The 20958-nt window shown below is 46.2% G+C and overlaps 1 protein-coding gene, 1 non-coding gene and 1 pseudogene across 6 annotated transcripts; all 3 read left to right on the forward strand.

Annotated features, from left to right (window-relative positions):
* Positions 1 to 104: 104 nt before the first annotated feature.
* Positions 105 to 9097, forward strand: RINL (Ras and Rab interactor like). Of its 5 annotated transcripts, none has more exons than XM_074314365.1 (12): positions 105 to 484; positions 1525 to 1613; positions 1817 to 1976; positions 3087 to 3189; positions 4144 to 4216; positions 4304 to 4365; positions 4674 to 4784; positions 4870 to 5274; positions 5668 to 5961; positions 6221 to 6352; positions 6449 to 6612; positions 8833 to 9097. In XM_074314365.1, exons 2-12 carry the CDS (start codon positions 1564 to 1566, stop codon positions 8890 to 8892), a joined length of 1614 nt encoding a protein of 537 aa, XP_074170466.1. In that variant the 5' UTR covers positions 105 to 484; positions 1525 to 1563; the 3' UTR covers positions 8893 to 9097. The 5 variants fall into 5 exon arrangements, with proteins under 5 accessions (XP_074170466.1, XP_074170464.1, XP_074170465.1 ...); XM_074314363.1 differs by having other exon boundaries at positions 8837 to 9097; XM_074314364.1 differs by having other exon boundaries at positions 105 to 356; positions 8837 to 9097.
* A 6635-nt stretch (positions 9098 to 15732) lies between these two features.
* LOC141567753 (U6 spliceosomal RNA) lies at positions 15733 to 15839 on the forward strand. The gene has a single exon (XR_012490582.1). It is a non-coding gene; the product is annotated as a U6 spliceosomal RNA (small nuclear RNA).
* A 3520-nt stretch (positions 15840 to 19359) lies between these two features.
* Positions 19360 to 19996, forward strand: LOC109458024 (nascent polypeptide-associated complex subunit alpha; annotated as a pseudogene).
* The last annotated feature ends 962 nt before the right edge of the window (positions 19997 to 20958 follow it).

Consider the following 20958-nt stretch of genomic DNA (forward strand, 5'->3'; position numbering starts at 1 on the left):
CTGGCTGTTCCTTTCTGTGGGCACACAGGGAAGCAACTGGAAGAAGTGGGGGGAGATCTCTAGCTACTAAGGAAACCAGAACACATACAGGCTCTTTCTTGTGAGACACAGAACGAGGGGTGCTGAGAAGGGAGTCCAGGGCAGGTGGGAGCCTCATGACTCTTCTCCCTGGACTTCTGGCCTGCCCCAGTTGCTTCCTCCAAAGCCCTGTCCCCTAAGGCCTGAGCCCCCGGAAAGAAGGAGGAAGGTTGATTTCAGATACCACCCCCGCCCCGCCTCTTCCCCTGGTCTGTTCAGCTTCCTCTCTGTGAGGAACTTTCACTTCCTGCTCCTCCAGGACTCCCCTCCGTGAACAGGTAGGGGCCCCCAGGGACCGAGCAGCTAGCATTGTCACCCCCTACTGCCTCCTGTGGTATCAGGCAGCTGCCCCATCGTGCCCTGCCCAGCACCACCCACCTCGTCTTCCCCCTCTCAGGGGACCCAGGTGAGCATCTCTGCCTCTCTCCCCTGTCCCTCCTGCCTGTTGTCCCTTGAACAGGCCACCTGCTCTCCGTTCCCTCTTTCTCATACCCTGGGCTGATTGATTTGTTTAGCTGTTTATTATCCATCTCTTCTACCCACCCCCAAAAGAATGGACGCCCCTGAGAGCAGGGCCTATTCTGTCCATCCCCTTTTCCCCAGGGCACTAGCACCTAATTCTGGGTTTATACTGAATAAATATAGAGGGTGCCAAAAAAATATATACACATTTTAAGAAAGGAAAAAACTGCATTAGAATTGTAATAATATATACCGGTAACAAAAGATGAATACAAGCCGTGTATACATTTTTTTGGCACCCCCAGTATTTGTGGAATGTGTGGATACATGGACCCAGGTTTCCTACTCCTGAGTACCACGGAAATTATTCAAAAACGCCCATCTCCACTGGTAACCCACTGTAGGACTCTGTACCTCATTAATAGTTGGGGTCCGATGGACAGACGGCTAGAGGGACAGTTGTGTGATAAAGAAAAGAAGAAAATAACGGTAGAATCAAGGCAGTGGTATATGGATGGTCCCTATAATATTATTTCCATTTTTCTGAATGTTTGAAAATTTTCATAATAAAATGTTGGGAGGAAATATTTGAGGGCTCCTCTGCAGTCTGGGAAGGGAGGAAGAGGCAGTGTTACATAACAGTTTTCTCATTTATGGAACCTACTATGGGTCGAGCCCTTTGCCAGGCCGTAGGTTTTGGCAACAGTTATTCCAGATGTTAAAACCTGAACGATTTCCCTCCCACTTGGTAAATATCTGTCACTTGTAGTCCTCTCCCTCTCCCCCAACCCCAAGACACACTGAACTCCCTCCTGGAATCCGCAGATGTCCCCACCATCCAGCGATGAAAGAATTCATACCTGACACAGCAAGGAGCCTTGGGTCCATTTAGATTGGTCAGGGTCTCTGTCATATTGGTTGTAAAAATTTAGACCTTTACCCCTGAACTGGAGCAGCCTTGAGCCTTCTCTTCCTCCCTGCCAGAGGCCAGACCATGGCTCGCTGGCCTCCTGCATCCTGAGTATGGCCCAGCCAGAGGACAAGGCCTTGGCAGGCCACACCGACAGGGATAGGTAAGGGCTACTGGGGCTGAGGTGTCCATCTGCTGTCCCTGGATTCAGAAACCCCTTCCAGCCAATGCCCACCCTCCCATAGGACCTTGAACCCCATCTCTGACCCTTTATCCCTGGGTTCGCCCTCCCTTTACCTATGACCCTGCTTCCGTGTCCAACTACCCACCTCTGATCCCTGGTCTCCTGGGCTCTGCACATCCCAGGTTGGTCCCATCACAGGAGAATGGAGCCAGCGAGACCTGCTTAGGGGTCCTCGGGGCCCCAGAGCCACTCCATCGCCTGCAGAGGACATGGGGGGTGTGGCAAATCCCAGAGCTGGATGCTCAGGGTGCAGAAGCCCTCCTGGAGCTGTGGCCGCCGGGGGTGAGTACTCACAGCCAGCGATGCTTTCTGACCTTCCCATGACACCCTGGGTCAGTCAGGACCCTGCTGGTTGCTAGTGACAAACACAACAAAAACAGGCCAAACCCAAAAGTCTACTTATTGATTCAAATGACTTAAATACCCAGAAGGAAGAGTAATTGCAGGAATATCTGAGCATCAGACAACTTACACATTTCTCTTCATCCTATTTCCTGGCTTTGCTTTAAACTAGGGGGAATTCTGAATATTTGGGGCTGCAAGTAACGCTCACTCTATAGTAGTTTAAACAAATAGGCATTTATCTTTCTAGCACAACCAGAAAAGCAGCGAGGTCAGCAGTTTGGGTAACATCAAGGCCAGTGTCTCTGCGATTCTCTTGGACTTCCCTCATGGTTGCCCAGTGACAGCCAGGCCCAAACACATATGTGCGTTCCAGGCAGGCGGAAGGGAAAAAAGGAGGTTCTTTTTACCAGAAAAGCAAAAAGCCTTCACATTTGATTCAGAATATATGGATGGGGCTCAGGTAGCAATATTTTGTAAAGCTTACCTGAGAATGATACAGCCAGAGGTGGAAAGCTCTGCCTGCACTGATCATTACCCATCTTCTATGGCTCCATATATTCACACCCTGAACAAAGCCAGAGTTCTGTAGGGAAGAGGGCATAGGTTTGGGTAAGACAACTAACGGGTCTACCACAGCTTCCTTCTTGGAGCAGGGAGGAGGGGGAGAACTCTCTCCTTGTGGTAGCAGAGATCGCTGTCCCCAGCTGAGCACCACATCTCACACAGCTAGCAACCTCAGTGTAGAAATCAGCCTCTTCCCAAAGACCTCCAGCAAAAATCCTGTGGAAGATTCCCTTTGGCTGAGCTTGGGTCACATGCCCATCTCTGAGCCAATCACAGAGCACTATCATCTTGTTGGCTAGGTCAGGTCTTGGACCCACCTCTAGGACTTGGAAGCCAGTCCCACCCCCATGGACTGAAAGTGGAGTGGGTTTCTCTAAAGGAAATTTGGGGTGTGGAACCCCAAATAAGGGAAATGGATGCTAGGCAGGCAAAAGTAACACATCTGCACAAATCTTCATGCTGATATTTGTCTCCACCCCCCAGAGTTTCCTGGTCACAGGACATGACCCCAGCCAAGTCCTGGTGTTGAGGACAGGACCTTCACCAGGGGAAGTCAATACCTACCAAATTCAGAAGGTTCCTGGAGGTGAGGAGTCTACCCCTGAGTTTGCAGTCAACAGCAAATTTACCATCAAGATGGTCAGCTTTAATTCCAAAACATCTCCCAAATCTTCCCAATCCTATCTGCCTCCATCATCCTAAGTTGAGCGACCCTCAGCTCTTACCCAGACAATTTCAGTAGGTTCCTCTCTGGTTTCCCTGCCTACACTCTTTCCTTCCTGCACTCCATTCTGAGCACAGCAGCCAGAATGGTATTTTCAAACATTAATCAGATGTTATACATTCCTGCCTCAAACCCTGCAAAGGATATGCATCTCCTTAGATAAAAGTTTAAACTCCTCATCATGGCTTATAAAATGTTCCTTTATCCAACCTGCCCACCTCTCCATTGTCTGCCCCTCATTTACTCTGCTCCAGTCACATTGTTCTCTTCTCTGCTCCCTGAACACATTGGATGAATCCCAGCCTCAGGACCTTTGCATTTGGTCACCCTGAATGGATGCTCTCCTTTAAATGATTGGTTTAGTCTCCATCCTTCAGCCTTCTGTGGAAATGTAACCTTCCTTGACCACCACAGTTAAGAAAGCCCTAGTCATTTTCATTCATTCCATTTTGTTCATAGCACACAATACAATATACACTTACCTTTATTTTTCTACTCATTTATTTTCTGTCTCCCTCCACAAAAAGGTAAGCTTATAGGAAGGCAGTCAATGTGTCTGCCTTTTGACAACTGTATTCCCAGTGTCTGGGAATGAATAGGTGCTCAATAAATATTTGTCTAATGAATGAATATTTGGTGGCATAAGTGGGATACAGACATAAAGACAGGAAAGGATGGGGACTCCAAGGGGTAGAAATTTCCCTGTTCTGAAGGTTCTTGGGGATATTCAGGACTGAGAAAAAGAGGGTCCCAGGGAAGAGGAGGCTGCTACCCCTCAAGTTTTCTAACTTGTCCCACCTTGGCCCCCTTCCCCAGGTATGTCTCTGGAATCTTCTAAGCTCTGCATGCCAGACCTGCCCCATCTCCTGGCCTTCCTATCAGCCAGCAGGTACAGGTTACCCATCAAAAAGGGTAAGGGGGATTCTTCCCTAAGACACCCCCAACCACATTGTGGCTCCCCCTTTTCTTTTCTCAGGGACATTTTGCCCAGAACGCTACTCTTGCCCCCTCCCACTCTAGTGCCTGGGGAACACACAGGTGAGGCATGGTTCTCTAAGGGAAGGAGAGGACAACTTTTCTCCTACTTGGTCTAGGAAGATGGCACTTGGGGGACCAGACCACTAAGTTTGAGGGAGGAGAAAGAAGGGGTTTGAGAGAACTGGTGCGGGGAGGGGCTTGATTCCTGAGCCAAGGGCCAAGCCACAGCTCCTCCAGTAATGAGGCTGGGAACTAAGTCTCCTGGTGCCCTGAAGCAATCAGAGCTGGCCCCTTGGACATCTGGGACACCTCACTTGTGCTGGCCCCCAGATCCTCTGCAGATTGGCAGTGTCCACTTAACGCCTTAGGTAGGGTGCACTCCATGGAGAACAAGCTGTACCTGGAAACCCACAGAGGGTGGGTGATGGAACAGACCTCCCCAGAGACACCTCCAGTGACTGCCAAGAAACATGATCCAGGTTAGCTGGGCTGAGCCTGGGTCACTGAGAGATGAGGGAGCTGCTGATGCTGTTCTATGGGACCCAACCCTCTCCTCACATCCAGCCCCCAGGAACCCCGGCCCTCACCAGGTCTCCTGGGTGGAAGGCCCACTCAGCCCAGAAGTACACCATCCTGGGCCGGCTCTGGCCAACTTGGTAAAGGAGGAGGAGGAGGACGATTATGGCTGCAAAGATGAAGAGGAAGGACCTGAGGACGTGCTTACTCGTCATGTCCAAGCTCTGGCCAGAGCCCAGAGCAGCTACGTGGCCAGGCAGTTCAGAGGCCTTCAGGCACGCCTCTCTTCAGATGCTGGGGGCCACCATCAGCCTGGGGACCCAGCCACAGAGCTACTTCAGGATGTGCGGCACCTCCTTACTGACCTCCAGGACCACTTAGCAAAGGACCCTGATGTCAGGGCCGTCTTCAGGAGCAGGGGACCTGGGGTACCCCAGAAGGAGGAGGATCTTGGTAATGAGGACTAGGAGGGAACTTATGGCCACTCCTTCAACCTGCACCTTTCATGTTTGCCATCTATTGGCCTACATATGTGTTCACACCCAACTTATTCCTCTCTATCCCTCTGCACACCTGTTTTCCACTCACACGCCCTTTTCTACACATAGTAACACCTACTCTGTTCACCACCACTCCCTCTCAGGTAAGCGTGATAGTACGATCCTTCTCCCACGCGTGTGTTCACACCCACACTCCCTCTTCCACGCGTTTTCACAACCACAATTACAGTTGTGGGTGGCCAGAAGCTAGGGAGGGGTGGCAGTTGACCAGGGTGGGTCCCTGGAGAGAGTCGGTGGGCGTGGGTCAGTATGGTGGTCCTTCCCTCACCCGCCCCACCCCTTGCAGGCTCCAGGGTGGAGGCGGCCTTGTGCCGGGTGGTACTGGCGCCGCTGAAGCCCGCCCTGTGGAAGCGACTCCGCACACTCCGCGCTCCAGAGCTGCGGCGACTGCGGCGGCGACAAATAGCCCTGCGGGCGGGGGCGGGGCCTGAGAGACAGGGCCCCGCCCCCAGCCGGCGAAGCCGCATCCACGCGCGCCTCGCGCACCTCCACGCCGCTTGCGCCCCACGCCGCAAAGTGGCACTGCTGCTGGCGGTGTGCAGTGACGTCTACGCGGGCCTGGCTCCAGGCGAGAACCAAGGTAAAGGGGGAGTCGGCTTCTACCTAAAGGCGGACCAGCTTTGAGAATTGAGGGAGCCGGTAGGAAAAGCATGTGCGCACGTTGAAGGGCGAGGGTGGCATGCTCTAGGGGAGGCGTCGACGCGGGCTTTGGGTTCTGGGAAGAGGTGTTTGCACTGTCAACAAGGTGGAGGGACAGCCGGTGCTCGCGGTCCTGGGAATGGGATGGAAGGTGCCTTTACGCCCCCAAACATCTCAGAGAGTGTCCTGGGCTCCTCCAGAGCCCTTGGGGGCCGATGCCTTCCTGCCAGCTCTGACGGAGGAGCTCATCTGGAGTCCAGACATTGGGGAGACGCAGCTGGACGTGGAGTTTCTTATGGAGCTTTTGGATCCGGGAGAGCTACTGGGAGAAGGTGAATCCCCAATCCTCAGAATGTCAGGGCCCCAAAGTGAGACTCCCTAAAACAGCAGGTGGGCAAATTGCAGGGGCTTCTCCTTCTTGCCCCTAGCCGGGTACTACCTGACCACGTGGTTTGGGGCGCTGCACCACATTGCCCACTACCAGCCCGATGCGGAACGCGCGCCCCAGGGGCTCAGCTCCGAGGCCCGTGCCTCCCTGCGCCAGTGGCACAGCAGGCGGACGCTGCACCGACAGGACCGCACCGGAACCCAGGTGACCATCCATCAGACTGCGGGTAGAAGGGAGCGCAGACCCTGTTGCCTTTCTGCCCCAGACTCTTGCCTCTCCCCACAGGCCGATCTGCCCTTTGAGGAACCATGGGCAATAGAGACTGTGCTGCGAGACCGATGATGAATAGGGATGATGAATAGGGGTCTCAAACCTTTCTGGTCCTCAAGCAAGATGCAGAGGCACCTGGGACAGCACCAGCTTCTGCCCACTGTGGTTTAGGGGCAGCAAGGAGGAGGTCCAATAAAGAGGGAATGGCAGCGGCTGTCTCTGCTTCCTAAAATGCCCTTCCCTAATATCCACACTGCTTCTTCCCTCCCTCCCTTCAGATCTTTAGGCAGCTGCCAGTCTCCGTGAGGCTCTCCCAGACACCTCTGTCTAAAACTATAATTCCTCTCTGTGGTAGGCAGAACAATGCCACACACACGCACCCCCCTCTGCCATGTCCCCTTCCGAATCCCCAGAATCTGTGAATATGTTACCTTACATGGTAAAAGAGACTTTACAGATGTGATTAAACTAAGGATCTTAAGATGGAGAGGTTTTCCTGGATTCCAGTGGGCCCAGTATAATCACAAGTGTCCTTAATAAGGGGGGGGGGGTGGAGGCGAGGGGGGGGTCAGAGTCAGAGGAAGAGATGTGATGATGCAAGCAGAGGTTGGCAGGATGGCCAGGAGCCAAAGAATGCAGGCGCCCTCTAGGAGCTGAAAAAGACAAGGAATGGATTTTTCCCTGGAACCTCCAGCAGAAACTCAGCCTTTGATTTTTAGACCCCTAAGATCTAATTTGGACTTCTGACCTTCAAAACTGCAAAATAATGTGCGGGTTGTTTTAAGCCACTAAGTTGGTAGTGGCTTAAACAAGCCACTAAGTTTACTACAGCAGCAATGGGAAAGTAATACACTCCCTTACTCTCATTTTTATTTCATTCCATAGAAATGATCACTTCCTAACACACCATTACTTATTTATTGTTATTTTTCACTTATTTATTGTTAGTTGTCCATATCTTCTCCTTCCCCCAGAATAGCACTATCCAATAAGAATGCAATGCAAACTACACATATATTTCTAAATACTCTCCATTTAACAAAACTAAAAACAAATGAAATTAATGCATTTAATTTAATCCAATATATCCTAAGTATTGTCACTTTAACATGTAATCAATATTTTTAAATTATCCAGATATTTAATATTCTTTTGTGTGTATGCTAAATCTTCAAAATTCACTGTGTATTTTACGTATACTTCATCACATCTCAATTTGGACTAGACACCGTTCACGTGCTCAATAGCCACACAGGACTTATAGCTACCATTTTGGACAATGCAGCCTTTGAATGTCAGCTCCAGAAGGTCTCTGTTTTGTTCATATAGCTGTATCCTCAATGCCTAGACACATGCACGGCACACAGTAGGTGTTCAATAAATACTTCCTAAATGATTCAATGAACAAAGTTTCTGTGTTGGCTGAAAAGGGCTTCCCAAAAGATATCCGTGTCCTAATCTCTGGAATCCGTAATTATTACCTTATTTGGAAAAGGGTCTTCGCAGATGTTATTAAAGATCTCAAAGTAGGGAAATTATCCTGGATTATCCAGGGAGGCTCTACGAGGTGTGATCACAAAATATGGTGAATGTTTAAATTAAAAAACATTATTACAGTAAAAGACACATTGCCATCAATCCCCCTCAAAATACTCCCCCTCATTTTGAACGCACTTACCCCATCATTCTTGCCACTTTCTGAAGCAGTTCTGGAAGTCCACCTTTGTGAGTGTCTTTACTTCATCTTCCATCATGACAACGCTCCATATCACACATCACTCCTGGTAGGGCAATTTCTGTCAAATAAAAACATTACAGTGTATCCTCATCCACCTTATTCACTAGATCTGGCACTGTGAGACTTCCGGTTCTTCCCCAAAGTGAAAATGACCACAAAAGGTAAACATTTTGAATCAACTGAGGACATTGAGGCAGCCATAACAGAGCAACTAAAGACATTCAAGAAAGAGGACTTCCAGAACTGCCTCAGAAAGTGGCAAGAATGATGGGATAAGTGTTTTTGAAGCAAGGGGGAGTATTTTGAGGGGGATTAATGGCAATGAGTCTTTTACTGTAATAATTTTTTAAATTTAAACATTCACTGTATGTTTTGATCACACCTCGTAAGTGCAATCACGTCTATCTTCATAAAAGGAAGGCAGGAGATTTGACACAAACAGAAAAAGGCAAGGTGAAGACAGAGCAGAGACTTGAAGATTACCTTGAAGATTGGTGTGATGCAGCCACAAGCCAAGGAATGCTGTCAACAACCAGAAACGACAAGGCAAGGGACAGTTCTCCCTTAGAGCCTCCAGAAGGAGTGGGGCCCTCTGACACCTTGATTTCAGCCTGGTGATACTGATTTTTGGCTTCTAGCCTACAGAACTGTAAGAAAATAAATTTCTTTTGTTTTAAGGCACTAAGTTTGTAGTCATTTGTTCCAGCAGCCACAGGAAACATAACGGCTTCTCGACACTTAATATAAAACAGGTGCAGAATTAATACCAACTCAGTCTCATTGTAGCAACAAGGGACATTCATCTACAGCTACAGAAATTAAATAGAAAAATAGGAAGATCTTTCTTAATCCATCTGACAGAGATGCATTGCTATTAAAATTTTACACTTTACATTTTATAATGATCAAAATTCTGTAATTTTAGATGTTAACTAAAAAATGTGCCAGGAAGAGGTTTTCGCAATTGTTTTTGAAAACCAAAAAGCTTGAGGAAGGCTGCACTAGGCAATAAAGCAGGAAGGATGCAGCCTCTGATCTTATATTCAGGCAGAACTGAGGGGGCATCCAGACCGTAGGAAATGTGAGGGGACCATCTCTCCTTCAAGAAATGTGAGGGGACCTTCAGGGCAAGCAGGGCACCAAGAATTTCGTTATACTTCTGTATTATGAGTTTATATATGTATGTGTGTATTTTCAATTTTTAAAATTGTAGTAAAAAACATAAAATGCACCCTCTTAACTATTTTTAAATGTACAGTTCAGTAGTGTTAACTATATTCACATTGTTGTGTAACAGTCCTCTGGAACTTTTTCATCTTCTAAAACTACCCACCAAACACAATTCCCATTTCCTCTTCCCCCAAGCCTCTGGCAAGCACCCTTGTATTTTCTGTTTCCATGATTTTGACTACTCTAGCTATCTCACAGAAATGGAATCATACAGTATTTATCTCTTGGTGAATTGGTTTGTTTCACTTAGCATGATGGCCTTAAGGCTTACCCATGTTGTAGCATGTGACATGATTTCTATTTTTTAAATACCAAATAATATACCATTGTATGCATTTTCTTTATCCAGCCATTCATCAATGGATAGTTGGGTTGCTTCCACCTTTTGGCTATTGTGAATAACGTGCAATGAATATGAGTGTGCAAAGAGCTCTTCAAGACCCCTCTTTCACTTCTTTTGGGAATATACCCAGAAGTGAAATTGCTGGATCATATGGTAATGCTCTGTTTCATTTTTTGTGAGGAATCTCTAAGTTATTTTCCACAGCAGCTGCACCATTTTACGTTCCCACCAGCGGTGCACGAGGTTTCCAATTTCTCCATATCGTTGCCAACACTTATTTTCTTTTTTTTAATAGTAGCCATTATGGCTATGAGGTGAGGTGATATCTCACTGTTGTTTTGATTTGCATCTCCGTGTTATTAGTGAGGTTGAGCTTCTTTTCACAGGCTTATTGTCCATTTGCATGTCTTCTTTGGAGAACTGTCTATTCGAGTCCTTTGCGTATTTTTAAATGGGTTGTTTGGTTTTTCACTTTTGATTTGTAGGAGTTCTTTATAGTCTAGATATTAACCCCTTATCAGACATATGGTTTGCAAATATTTTTTTTTTCTGTAGGTTGCTTTTTCACTCCATTGATTGTTTCCTTTTATGGACAGAAGTTTTAAAATTTGATATAGTCCAAAGTATTTTTGTTTTTGTTGCATTTTTTTTTGTGGTGACCTCCAAGAAATTACTGCCAAAATCATGGCCTTTCCCTGTTTTCTTCTAGGGGTTTTATAGTTTTAGGTTGTATGTATGTATTTTTAACAGCATTTCAGTCACTTATCTGACATATGGTCCAAAGCCTAATTTCTCCAGTTGTCTCTCCCCAAATAGCTGTTGCATGTTTTTCCAGTCTAAAATTGAATCCAGGAACACATACTGCATTTGGTTGCCATATCTCTTTAGTCTCCTCTAATCTGGAACAGCCCCCTTACATTTCTTGTTTTGTCTTTCCTGACATTGGCTTTTTGAAAAGCCCCAGCCACTTGTCCCGCAGACAGTCCCACTTTCTGGATTTGTCTGGTGTTTCCTCATGATTAAATTCTGGTCTTGTATTACTTACAGAAAGAATACTCCATAGGTGACCCTGTGTTCTTCTTAGTACATCCCATCAGGGGCCCTGTGATCAGTGATGCTAATTTTGTCCATTGAATTGAGGAGTATATTAGTTTGATTGCGCTGCCATAGCAGAATACCACAGACTGAGTGGTTAAAGAGCAGAAATTTGTTTTCTCACAGTTCTGGAAGCTGAAAGTTTGAGAACAAGCTGTCAGCAAGATTGATTTCATCCTGAGACCTCGCTCCTTGGCTTGTTGATGGCCGTCTTCTCCCTTTGTCTTCACATGGTTTTTCCCTCTGTACGTATCTGTGTCCTGATCTCTTCGTCTTAAAGAGGACACCACTCATACTGCATTAGGACCTATCCATAAGACCTCATGCTGAAGTACTGGGGGTTAACACTTCAACATACGAATTTATGGGGGAGACATACACTTCAACTCATAACAGGAAGTGAGTACAGGATCTCTCCGCCATAAAGGTGCCTTTTCCTCTTTGAATTATGACATCATCCGTGGGTGGTACTTTGAGACCCTCTAAGCAACCTGTCTCCAACAATCTTTCACCCAGTGCTTTCCTCTTCTAGATCCTTGCTGAATCATTTGATTTATTTGTACTATTCTATTTATGGCAGTTGACAGGGGTTTTCTACTTCCTGGAGTGAAATGACATTTCCTGTTTAAATAAATGTGTTAAGGAGGTTTTTTTGTTTGTATGTTCTTTTGTTTATTTATTTTTTTAAATTGGGGAACAGTGTGTTTCTCCAGGGCCCATCAGCTCCAAGTCATTGTCCTTCAATCCAGTTGTGGTGGGCACAGCTCAGCTCCAAGTCCAGTCACTATTTTAAATCTTTAGTTGCAGGGGACACAGCCCACCAGCCCATGTGGGAATCAAACCGGAAACCTCTTGTTAAGAGCTCACGCTCTAACCAACTGAGCCTTCCGGCCGCCCTGTGTTGAGTTTTTAAACAGTGAGTTGATTAAAGAAAATTATTAAGTAGCTAAGTGTACAGGTGATGTGTGGATATGTGGCAAATATGGGAAAGTGAAACTCAAATGGAAGATGTTTGGAGTGTCAGGTATTAGGGCTTCGGGGTCACACTTGGCCTCTTTTTTGCTCTGGAGCTCTGGGCTTTGTGCTGGATGCCTCTTCTTGGGGTCTCATTCCCATGGTACCCCAAACTGGCCACAGCATTTCCCAGAAACATGCTCCTCCTCCTAGTCCCCATCTCAGGGGTCCCTCACAACCCCCCAGGCCTTATGCCAAATCCCTGGGCCTTGTCCCGGACACCTCCTTCTCCCCCTTCCACCCATCCCATCCTCCTTTTCCACGGCCATAACCTGGTTCCGACCCAGAGCTCCCAACCCCCTACTCCCTGCCTCCAGTCATGGGGATCCCCTACAATCCCGCCCATGTGGCAACCAGAAAGAAATTTTAAAAATAGATCATGATTCCACCTCTCAGGCCAGAACTTATGTTTATAAGAAACGCAGTTTTATTTTATTTTATTATTTTTTTTAAGATTTTATTGGGGAAGGGGAGCAGCACTTTATTGGGGAACAGTGTGTACTTCCAGGACCCTTTTCCAAGTCAAGTCGTTGTCCCCTCAATCCTAGTTGTGGAGGGCACAGCTCAGCTCCAGGTCCAGTTGCCGTTGCTAGTTGCAGGGGGCGCAGCCCACCATCCCTTGAGGGAGTCGAACCGGCAACCTTGTGGTTGAGAGGATGGCGCTCCAACCAACTGAGCCATCCGGGAGCTCAGCGGCAGCTCAGCTGAAGGTGCCATGTTCAATCTTAGTTGCAGGGGGCGCTGCCCACAATCCCCTGTGGGAGTCGAGGAATCGAACTGGCAACCTTGTGGTTGAGAGCCCACCGGCCCATGTGGGAACCGAACCGGCAGCCTTCGGAGTTAGGAGCACGGAGCTCTAACCACCTGAGCCACCGGGCCGGCCCCGCAGTTTTATTTTTGATATCTAAATTGAGACCTTCTCTCACCATGGTGGGAGGAAATTTTAATGTGGCTGGAAAATTGAATCCTTTCTAACACCATCACCACCTGGTTTGTCATCGGGCCTAGTCACCAAAGTTACTTGGAGACAACCCACCCTTCTGATCTTGAGGCCTCTTTTCATCCCAAAGTTCTATCATTTTCCTAGGCCCCAGTCCCACGGCCCCATCTCACTCCAGGTGAAAGCCTGAGTCCTTCCCGGGGTGGCGCTTGAAGCCCACAAGGCCCCACATCACCTGATAGACTCTCATCTCCTCCCACTGGCCCCCCTCACTCACCTGCTCCAGCTTCAGGGGCCTCCTCACTGTTCCCCGCACCCGCCAGGCACCACCCACCTCAGACCTTTGCCTGGCTTTGCTCTGCCTAGAATATCTTCCCAAGATGCATGCATGTCTGATTCCCTTGCCTCTTGCAGGGTTTTCCTCAAGTGTTACCGTCCCTATGACTTCTTGTAAAGTACAACCTCTCCTCCCGTGTTATTTTTAAACTGATAGTATATATCAGTGATTCTCAGCCGCAACTTGTTAAAAATGCAAATTCTAGAAATGAACCCTGGCATATATGGTTAAGTGATTTTCCACAAGGGTGCCCAGATCATTCAGTGCGGAAAAGACAGTCTTTTCAACAAATTGTGTTGGGAAAACTGTATAGATTACCATATGCAACAGAATGAAGTTGGACCCTTACCTAACACCGTGTACAAAAACTAACCTAAAATGGATCACAAACCTAAATGTAAGAACTGAAACTATAAAACTCTTAAAAGATAACATAAGGGAAAAGCTTCATGATATTGAATTTGGCAGTGATTTCTTGGATATGACACCAAAAGAAAAAATAAATAAATTGGACTACATCAAAATAAAAATCTTCTATGCATCAAAGGAAACAATTAACAGTGAAAAAGCAACCCACAGAACGGGAGAAAATATTTGCAAATCATAAGGAGTTAAGATCCAAAATACACATGGAATTCCTAAAACCTCAGCAACAAAAAAACCAACACATTTAAAAATGGGCACAGGACTTAAATAGATATCTCTCCAAAGAAGATTAACAAATGGCTAATAGGCACATGAAAAGATGCTAAACATCACCAGTCATCAGGGAAATGCAAATCCAAACACAATGAGCCGCCACTTCACACCTACTGTGTGAAGGAGCACTGTATGTTTTGTCTTTATTCTCTGGCTGCCCCCAGCATGGATACTACCTAATGCTTCGTAGCTTGTGTGCCTGTTGAAGGAGGTCATGGAGAAGACGTGACCTCCTATTAAGCAAGAGCTGGACCCAGGCAATCAGAGGCTCCTCACCCCATCCCATCCCTGGAATATACTTCTGCCCACCATTCTCATACTGGGAGCTGTTCCAAGGACATAGCCTTGGGAGAGAAAGGTATTGAAACCATCTAGATGGTATACGTGACTGAGCCCAGTTAAGGCCTCTACATAAACTTTTAAGATTCTAGTGGGTGGGTGTGGAGCTCTATTTGTCTTTCAGATGTCCAAGCATCAAAAGTTCCCTTACTTATTAAACTTGCCACCTACACCAATCTGGAGTGGTCTGCTTCTTTCTTCAGTCTCTCCTTGCCCTGTGTACAGGGTCCAGTTTGGGAACCAAGGATGCCACAACCTTAGGAGGTAAAGATTGCACGATCAGCATTCCCTTTTGAGTAAGACTCAGAGATAAGAGGACTTGCCCGAGGCCACACAGCTAGGAAAGGGCAGAGTCAGGGTGTGGACCCAGGCCCTAGGTTTCCTGAGCACGTGTGTGCTCCCAACCTCTAAACCATATCACCTGTGCTGAGAGAGGATCTAAGATAAACCTCAGCTCCCGAGGGTGGGAATTTTGCGTGCCTCATTTGATAAGACAGGAAGGATTGTAAAGGTGGCACTAAATCTTCTATTCTGAGATTTGGACCTCTGGTACTATTTCCCCAAAAATAAGACCTAGCTGGACCATCAGCTCTAATGCGTCTTTTGGAGCAAAAATTAGTATAAGACCCGGTATTATATTATATTATATTATATTATATTATATTATATTATATTATATTATATATTATGTTATATCATATTATATTATATCCAGTCTTATAGTAAAATAGATCTGCATTAGAGCTGATGGTCTGGCTAAGTCTCATTTTTGGGGAAACACATTATAATTCAATTCACAACCAGCTAGGGAGAAGCCACAAAATTTATTACACATTTACTATGCAGTTTCAGTGTTTCTATTTACTTCGGCCCAGTGCTGGCCCTGTGACTTGGGAGAGGTTTTACATCTGTATGGGATCCACTCTTGGCTCCAACTTAAATCTATATAACATATGCAAAGACTGCCATAACCTTTAACTGCACCTTCCCCCACCCCAACGGACAAAGCTGAACTCAATAGAAAATTCCACTACAGGCCAAAGCAATTTACATCCTGGTTAGAAAATAGAAAACCTCAGACGAAACAAAGACACAAGGCAGTAGTCTCCAGCAGACTCTGCCCAGCCGACCCTCCTCTTTAATAAATCGTCCTTCTGTATTTCTAACTGCCTCATGAATTCTTTCACAACCCACAAGTGAGCAGCCACAACATCGTTCACTGTGAATCCCCCGTGCCTAGAACAGGGCCTGATACAGGGTAGTTCCCAACAAATATTTGTTGAATGAAGGAATGAATGAATGAAAATAAAGACTGAATTGTGCTCACTTCAGCAGCACAGATACTAAAATTGGAACGATGCAGAGAAGATTAGCATGGCCCCTGCGCAAGAATGACATGCGAATTCATGAAGCATTCCATATTTTTAAGCTGAAGTAGAATGATATTGAATGTCAACTATAATTAAATAGATATAATTTTATATATATATAGTCACGGGATGTGGCGTATAGCGTAGGGAAGATAGTCAATGGTATTGTAACAGCTATGTAAGATATCAGAGGGGTAGTAGATTGGGGGGGTTATCACTTTGTGAGGGGTGTAAATGTCTAACTATTACATTGCTTTGTACACTTGAAACTAATAAAAAATGCATATAGCAAAATAAAAAGAACTGAATTGCAACCAATTATTATTATTATTAATAAATGATACCATGGTACAACTGCTTTGCAAAATAGCTTGTGGTTTCTTAAAATGTTAAATATATATCTCCTGTATGATCCAGGCATTCCATTCCTAGGTATATACACTGGGGAAATGAAATGTCCACACAAAGACTTGTACACCAGTGTTCATATTCCCTTTATTTGTAATTGCCAAAAACTAGAAACAACCCAAATGTCCATCAATGAGTGATTCGATAAACAACTTGCGGTGACTTAAACTAGTCCATGGAATAGTACTCAGAAATAAAAAGAATGAATTCTTGTTCAACATGTATGAATTTCAAAACAATTATGTTGAATGAAACAAGCCAGACACGGGAGTACATATTATATAGTTTCACTCTAGAAAATGCAAACTAAGCAACAGTGGGAGAAAGCAGATCAGTGCTTGTCTGGGGATGTGTGTGTGCGGAGGGGTGAGGGATGGAAGGGTTACCAAGAGGCATGAAGAAACTTGGAGATGATGGATGTGTTCATTATCTTACGCTCATTATCTTAATTTCGGTGGTGTTTTCACGGGTTTATTCATAAGCCAAAACTCACCAACTTGTATACGTCAAATATGTGTGGTTTCTTGTATCTCAGTTATACCTCAGTAAAGCTGGGGGAAAACACGTCACAACTGTCTAATACAACTGAGAATTTTTCCTCTATGGGCTGGCTTTACCCACTGGCCCCTGAGGACATCTGATTCTCAGTCTGAGGCCCAGTAGACCACACAGCTATTTCCACTTTGAGCCCTGAAGAGAGAAAAAAAAAAGAAAAAGAAAGAAAGCTGGCCTATTTCTGCTTTCAGGCCTGTCACGTTTCTCTCCTGAGACCCTGAGCCCACAGGGGATCAACTTCTTGAATGCAGGAAGAGAAAAATGAGAATATACATAGGGAAAAAAAGCTCAGTAGATGGGAACATGACTGGCTCATCCAGTTACAGGCGGGAAGGCGGAGTGGGTGGTGAAGATGCAGGAGGAGAGTGGATGTAGTAGAAGGTGGTTCTGGTTCTCTAAGGAAACAAAAAGGTGGCTGCTGAGTGTGAGTATAAGGAAGAAGCTGTTGGTGGTTTGAAGAAGTCTGATATGTCATCTAAGAAAGGCAAGAGAAGGGACATAGGCAAATTCGCTGGGCAGCATTGTGGGCATGAATTTAAGGTGAGACGAGTTGGCATGGATGCATATTTTTCTCCTTCCACATTCTGCAGCACAGAAGCAGGCATGCAATCGGTGGAGTCTTAGATTTAACCAGGATTGTGCTTTTGCCAGATGAGTAGGATGGAGAGGGGTAATTGTGTAGTGTGTGCATAAGGGGTGATTATAATGGTTTGTCAAAGAGTTTAATCTGTGTGAAGGCAATGAGGGGGCTGAGGGGTTGTGGAAAGGAGGTAGGGCCAATGGATTATTGAGTTGAGCTGAAAGGAATGAACTAGAAACATAGGCGATAGGTACAAGGTACAATGCATGAAATTAGGGTTCTGAAAAGGCTGTGGTTATTGAGACAAGGTCTGAGTGAAGAGGTAAAAGGAGGACAGGATCACTGAAGGAGGCCTAGGAACCAAGAGGCCAGGATGGTCTGAGGATCACCTACCTGTGTACAGAAATCACCAAGAATGAGGGTGGGATCAGGGGGTAGCAGTGAGCTGGGAGATAAAATCGCGGGGACGTGAAGAGTAGTGGTCATCTACTGATGAACAGATAAACAAAAATGGCATATCCGTACAGTGGAATAGTATTTGGCCACAAAAAGGAATGAAGTACATCCTATGACATGAGCGAACATTGAAAACAATGCTAAATAAAAGAAGCCAGACACAACAGGTCACATACTCTATGGTTCCACTTATAAGAAATGTCCAGAACAGGCAAATCAATATAGATAGAAAGTAAATTAGGGGTTGAAGGGAGGTGATTACTAATTTGTATGGAGTTTCTTTGGCCAGGGGAGGAGAGCAGAGGGGATGACGGAGGGGGTGGTGGTGATCAAAATGTCCTGGAATTAGACAGCGGTGATGGTTGCACAACTTTGTGAATATACAAAACAGCCGGTTGCACAACTTTGTGAATATACAAAACAGCCTGCCCTGTGGGCTCTGTTTTCAAAACAGATCTACAAGCTGCCCAGGTCAGCCCCTCCGCAGCCTGCACCCTGATCTCATGCATCTCCTTCTTCAACCGGTTCCATTGAATCACCCTCTTGTCTGCCTGCTCCCGCCCACCTCACACAGTCTGTTTCCCACACCCACATGGTGCAGCCTCAGGGCTTCTGTGAACACCTGAGCCAGAGCAGGGCCCTCCCCTGCTTGGAACCCCCCCTGTGGCTCCACTTCAGAATCAAAGTCCTCTCATTGCCCCTGGGGCCCCTCACAGACTGCCCCTTCCCTTGTCTGGCTGACAGCATCCCTTACCATTTACCCCTCACCGACTCCTACTTCAGCCACAAAGGCCTGTAGCAATTCCTGGAACATAGTAGGCACATTGTCACCTCAGGGTCTTTGCATTGGCTATACTCTGCTTCAAATGACCTTCCCACAGCATCCACATGACTCCTTCTCTCCCCTCCTGCATGTTTTTGCGAAAATGTCACCTTCTCAGTGAGGCTACCCCTAATTGCCTTTCCGAGCATAGTAAACTTCCCTCATACACTCCTCATCCTCCCTCCGTTTTATTTTCTTCATAGCAGTCATCAACATCTGATACATTTTACCTAATTTATGTATTGTATTGTCCATCTCTTTCTCTAGAATGTAACCCCCAGAAGGAGGGTTTTTTTTTTTTTAAAGATTTTATTGGGGAGGGGGAACAGGACTTTATTGGGGTACAATGTGTACTTCCAGGACTTTTTTTCCAAGTCAAGTTGTCCTTTCAATCTTAGTTGTGGAGGGTGCCGTTCCGCTTCAAGTTGTCCTTTCAGTCTTAGTTGTGGAGGGCGCAGCTCAGCTCCAGGTCCAGTTGCTGTTGCTAGTTGCAGAGGGCACAGCCCACCATCCCTTCCAGGAGTTGAACCGGCAACCTTGTGGTTGAGAGCCCACTGGCCCATGTGGGAATCAAACTGACAGCTTTCGGAGTTAGTAGCACAGAGCTCCAACCATCTGAGTCACCGGGCTGGCCCGTTTTCTTTTTCCATATCTTAGTCACCATTTTATCCCAGATGCCCTAAATAGGGTTGGCTCAATAAACATCTGTTAATTTTCTGTCACCATCTTGGTTCCCCAACCACCCCTGCACAAAATGCCCAGTGAAGCCACAGAAACCATCCCTGCTACAGAGCAGGAGTTGCCACAGCTCTAGGCTGAGACAGCGTCTGAAACAGAATCTGACAGTGATGAATCAGTATCAGAGCTCAAGGAACAAGATTCCACACAGAAAACCACACAACAAAGCCCAGCTGGCAGCAGCAGCTGAAATCAATGAAGAAACAGTCAGTAAAGCAAAACAGAACCAGAGTGAAAACAAGGCATGGAAGGCTATGTCCAAACTAGGTCTTCTACAGGTTACAGGGGTACTAGGGTCACTATCATTGCCGGTCACTATCCAGCAATCGAAGAATGTCCTCCTTGTCATCACAAAACCAGATATCCACAACAGCCCAGCCTCACATACCTACACAGTTTTGGGGGAAGCCAAAATTGAGGATTTATCTCAGCAAGCACAGCTAGCAGCTGCTGAGAAATGCAAAGTTCAAGGTGAAGCTGTCTCAAACATTCAAGAAAACACACAGACTCCAACTGTACAGGAGGAGAGTGAAGAGGAAGAGGTTGGTGAAACAGGTGTGGAAGTTCAGGACATAAAATTGATCATGTCACAAGCAAATGTGTCGAGAGCAAAGGCAGTCTGAATATTGTAAATGCTATTACGGAATTAAGAATGTAACCATCTTAGGCAGCTGGATGGCTCAGTTAGTTAGAGCTCTGAGCAACAGGGTTGCCAGTTCGATTCCCACATGGGTCAGTGAGCTGCGCCCTCCACAACTAGATTGAAGTCTAACAACTTGGAGCTGATGGGCCCTGGAGAAGCACACTGATCCCCAATATTCCCCCATAAAATTTATATACAAAAAAAGACAGGACCCCCTGACTGTAGATGTGGTTTTTGTTGTTGTTGTTGTTTTAAAAAAGAATGTAACCATCTAAAACCAAGGACCTATTTTTGGTGATTCAAAAGAGTAACTGCAGCTTGGTTTGAAATCTGTATTGTTTCTATCACTAATAAAGTTATGGCTTCTTGTGGGATGAAAAATAAAAACAAAAAAATAAACATCTGTTGAATGAATGAATGAATGACCCCAGGGTAGGTCCTTAGAGGGATTAAAACATACCCACTCCTGGCCCCCAAAGAGCCCAGATTCTAGTGAAGCAGAAATTAAACAAGTAACTAGATATTTGCACATGGCTGTAAGAGCAAAGAGAGACATAAATGGGGAGCCAAGATTATAACTGTGTATGGAGTGTAACTAGGCTAGGGGGGTCAGGAGGTTTGACATTTGACTCAAGGTCTGTCAGCTGAGGAGCCAAGATCTGCGAGAAGAGTACTCTAGGCAGAGGGAACAGCCAGTGCAAAGTCAGGAATGAGCTTTGGCCATTTGATGACAGAAGGAAAGCCAGTGTTTGTGCCACGTTGGGAAAAGTGGAAAGGGTTAGACATAGATTTAGATGGACCTACCAGGGTCAGATTATGCCTCGGGGGTGTTAATGACGGGATCGACTTGCCTTCAGAGGCTGTCTAGCTGTGATTTTCAACTGGTCTTTCCCCACTGGGCCTCAGTTTTACCTCATCTGTGAAATGGGGGTAAGACTCTGAAGTCTCCTCTGCTTCCAGACTTTTCAGCAC

This window comes from Rhinolophus sinicus, linkage group LG11, assembly GCF_036562045.2.
Source record: "Rhinolophus sinicus isolate RSC01 linkage group LG11, ASM3656204v1, whole genome shotgun sequence".
Lineage (NCBI taxonomy): Eukaryota > Metazoa > Chordata > Mammalia > Chiroptera > Rhinolophidae > Rhinolophus > Rhinolophus sinicus.

Coding starts and splice junctions, on each gene's coding strand:
- RINL (XM_074314363.1), top strand. CDS start 1,564: ATGGCCCAGCCAGAGGACAAGGCCTTGGCAGGCCACACCGACAGGGAT. Junction 1,977..3,086: donor TGGAGCTGTGGCCGCCGGGG/GTGAGTACTCAC, acceptor TCCACCCCCCAG/AGTTTCCTGGTCACAGGACA. Junction 3,190..4,143: donor AATTCAGAAGGTTCCTGGAG/GTGAGGAGTCTA, acceptor CCCCTTCCCCAG/GTATGTCTCTGGAATCTTCT.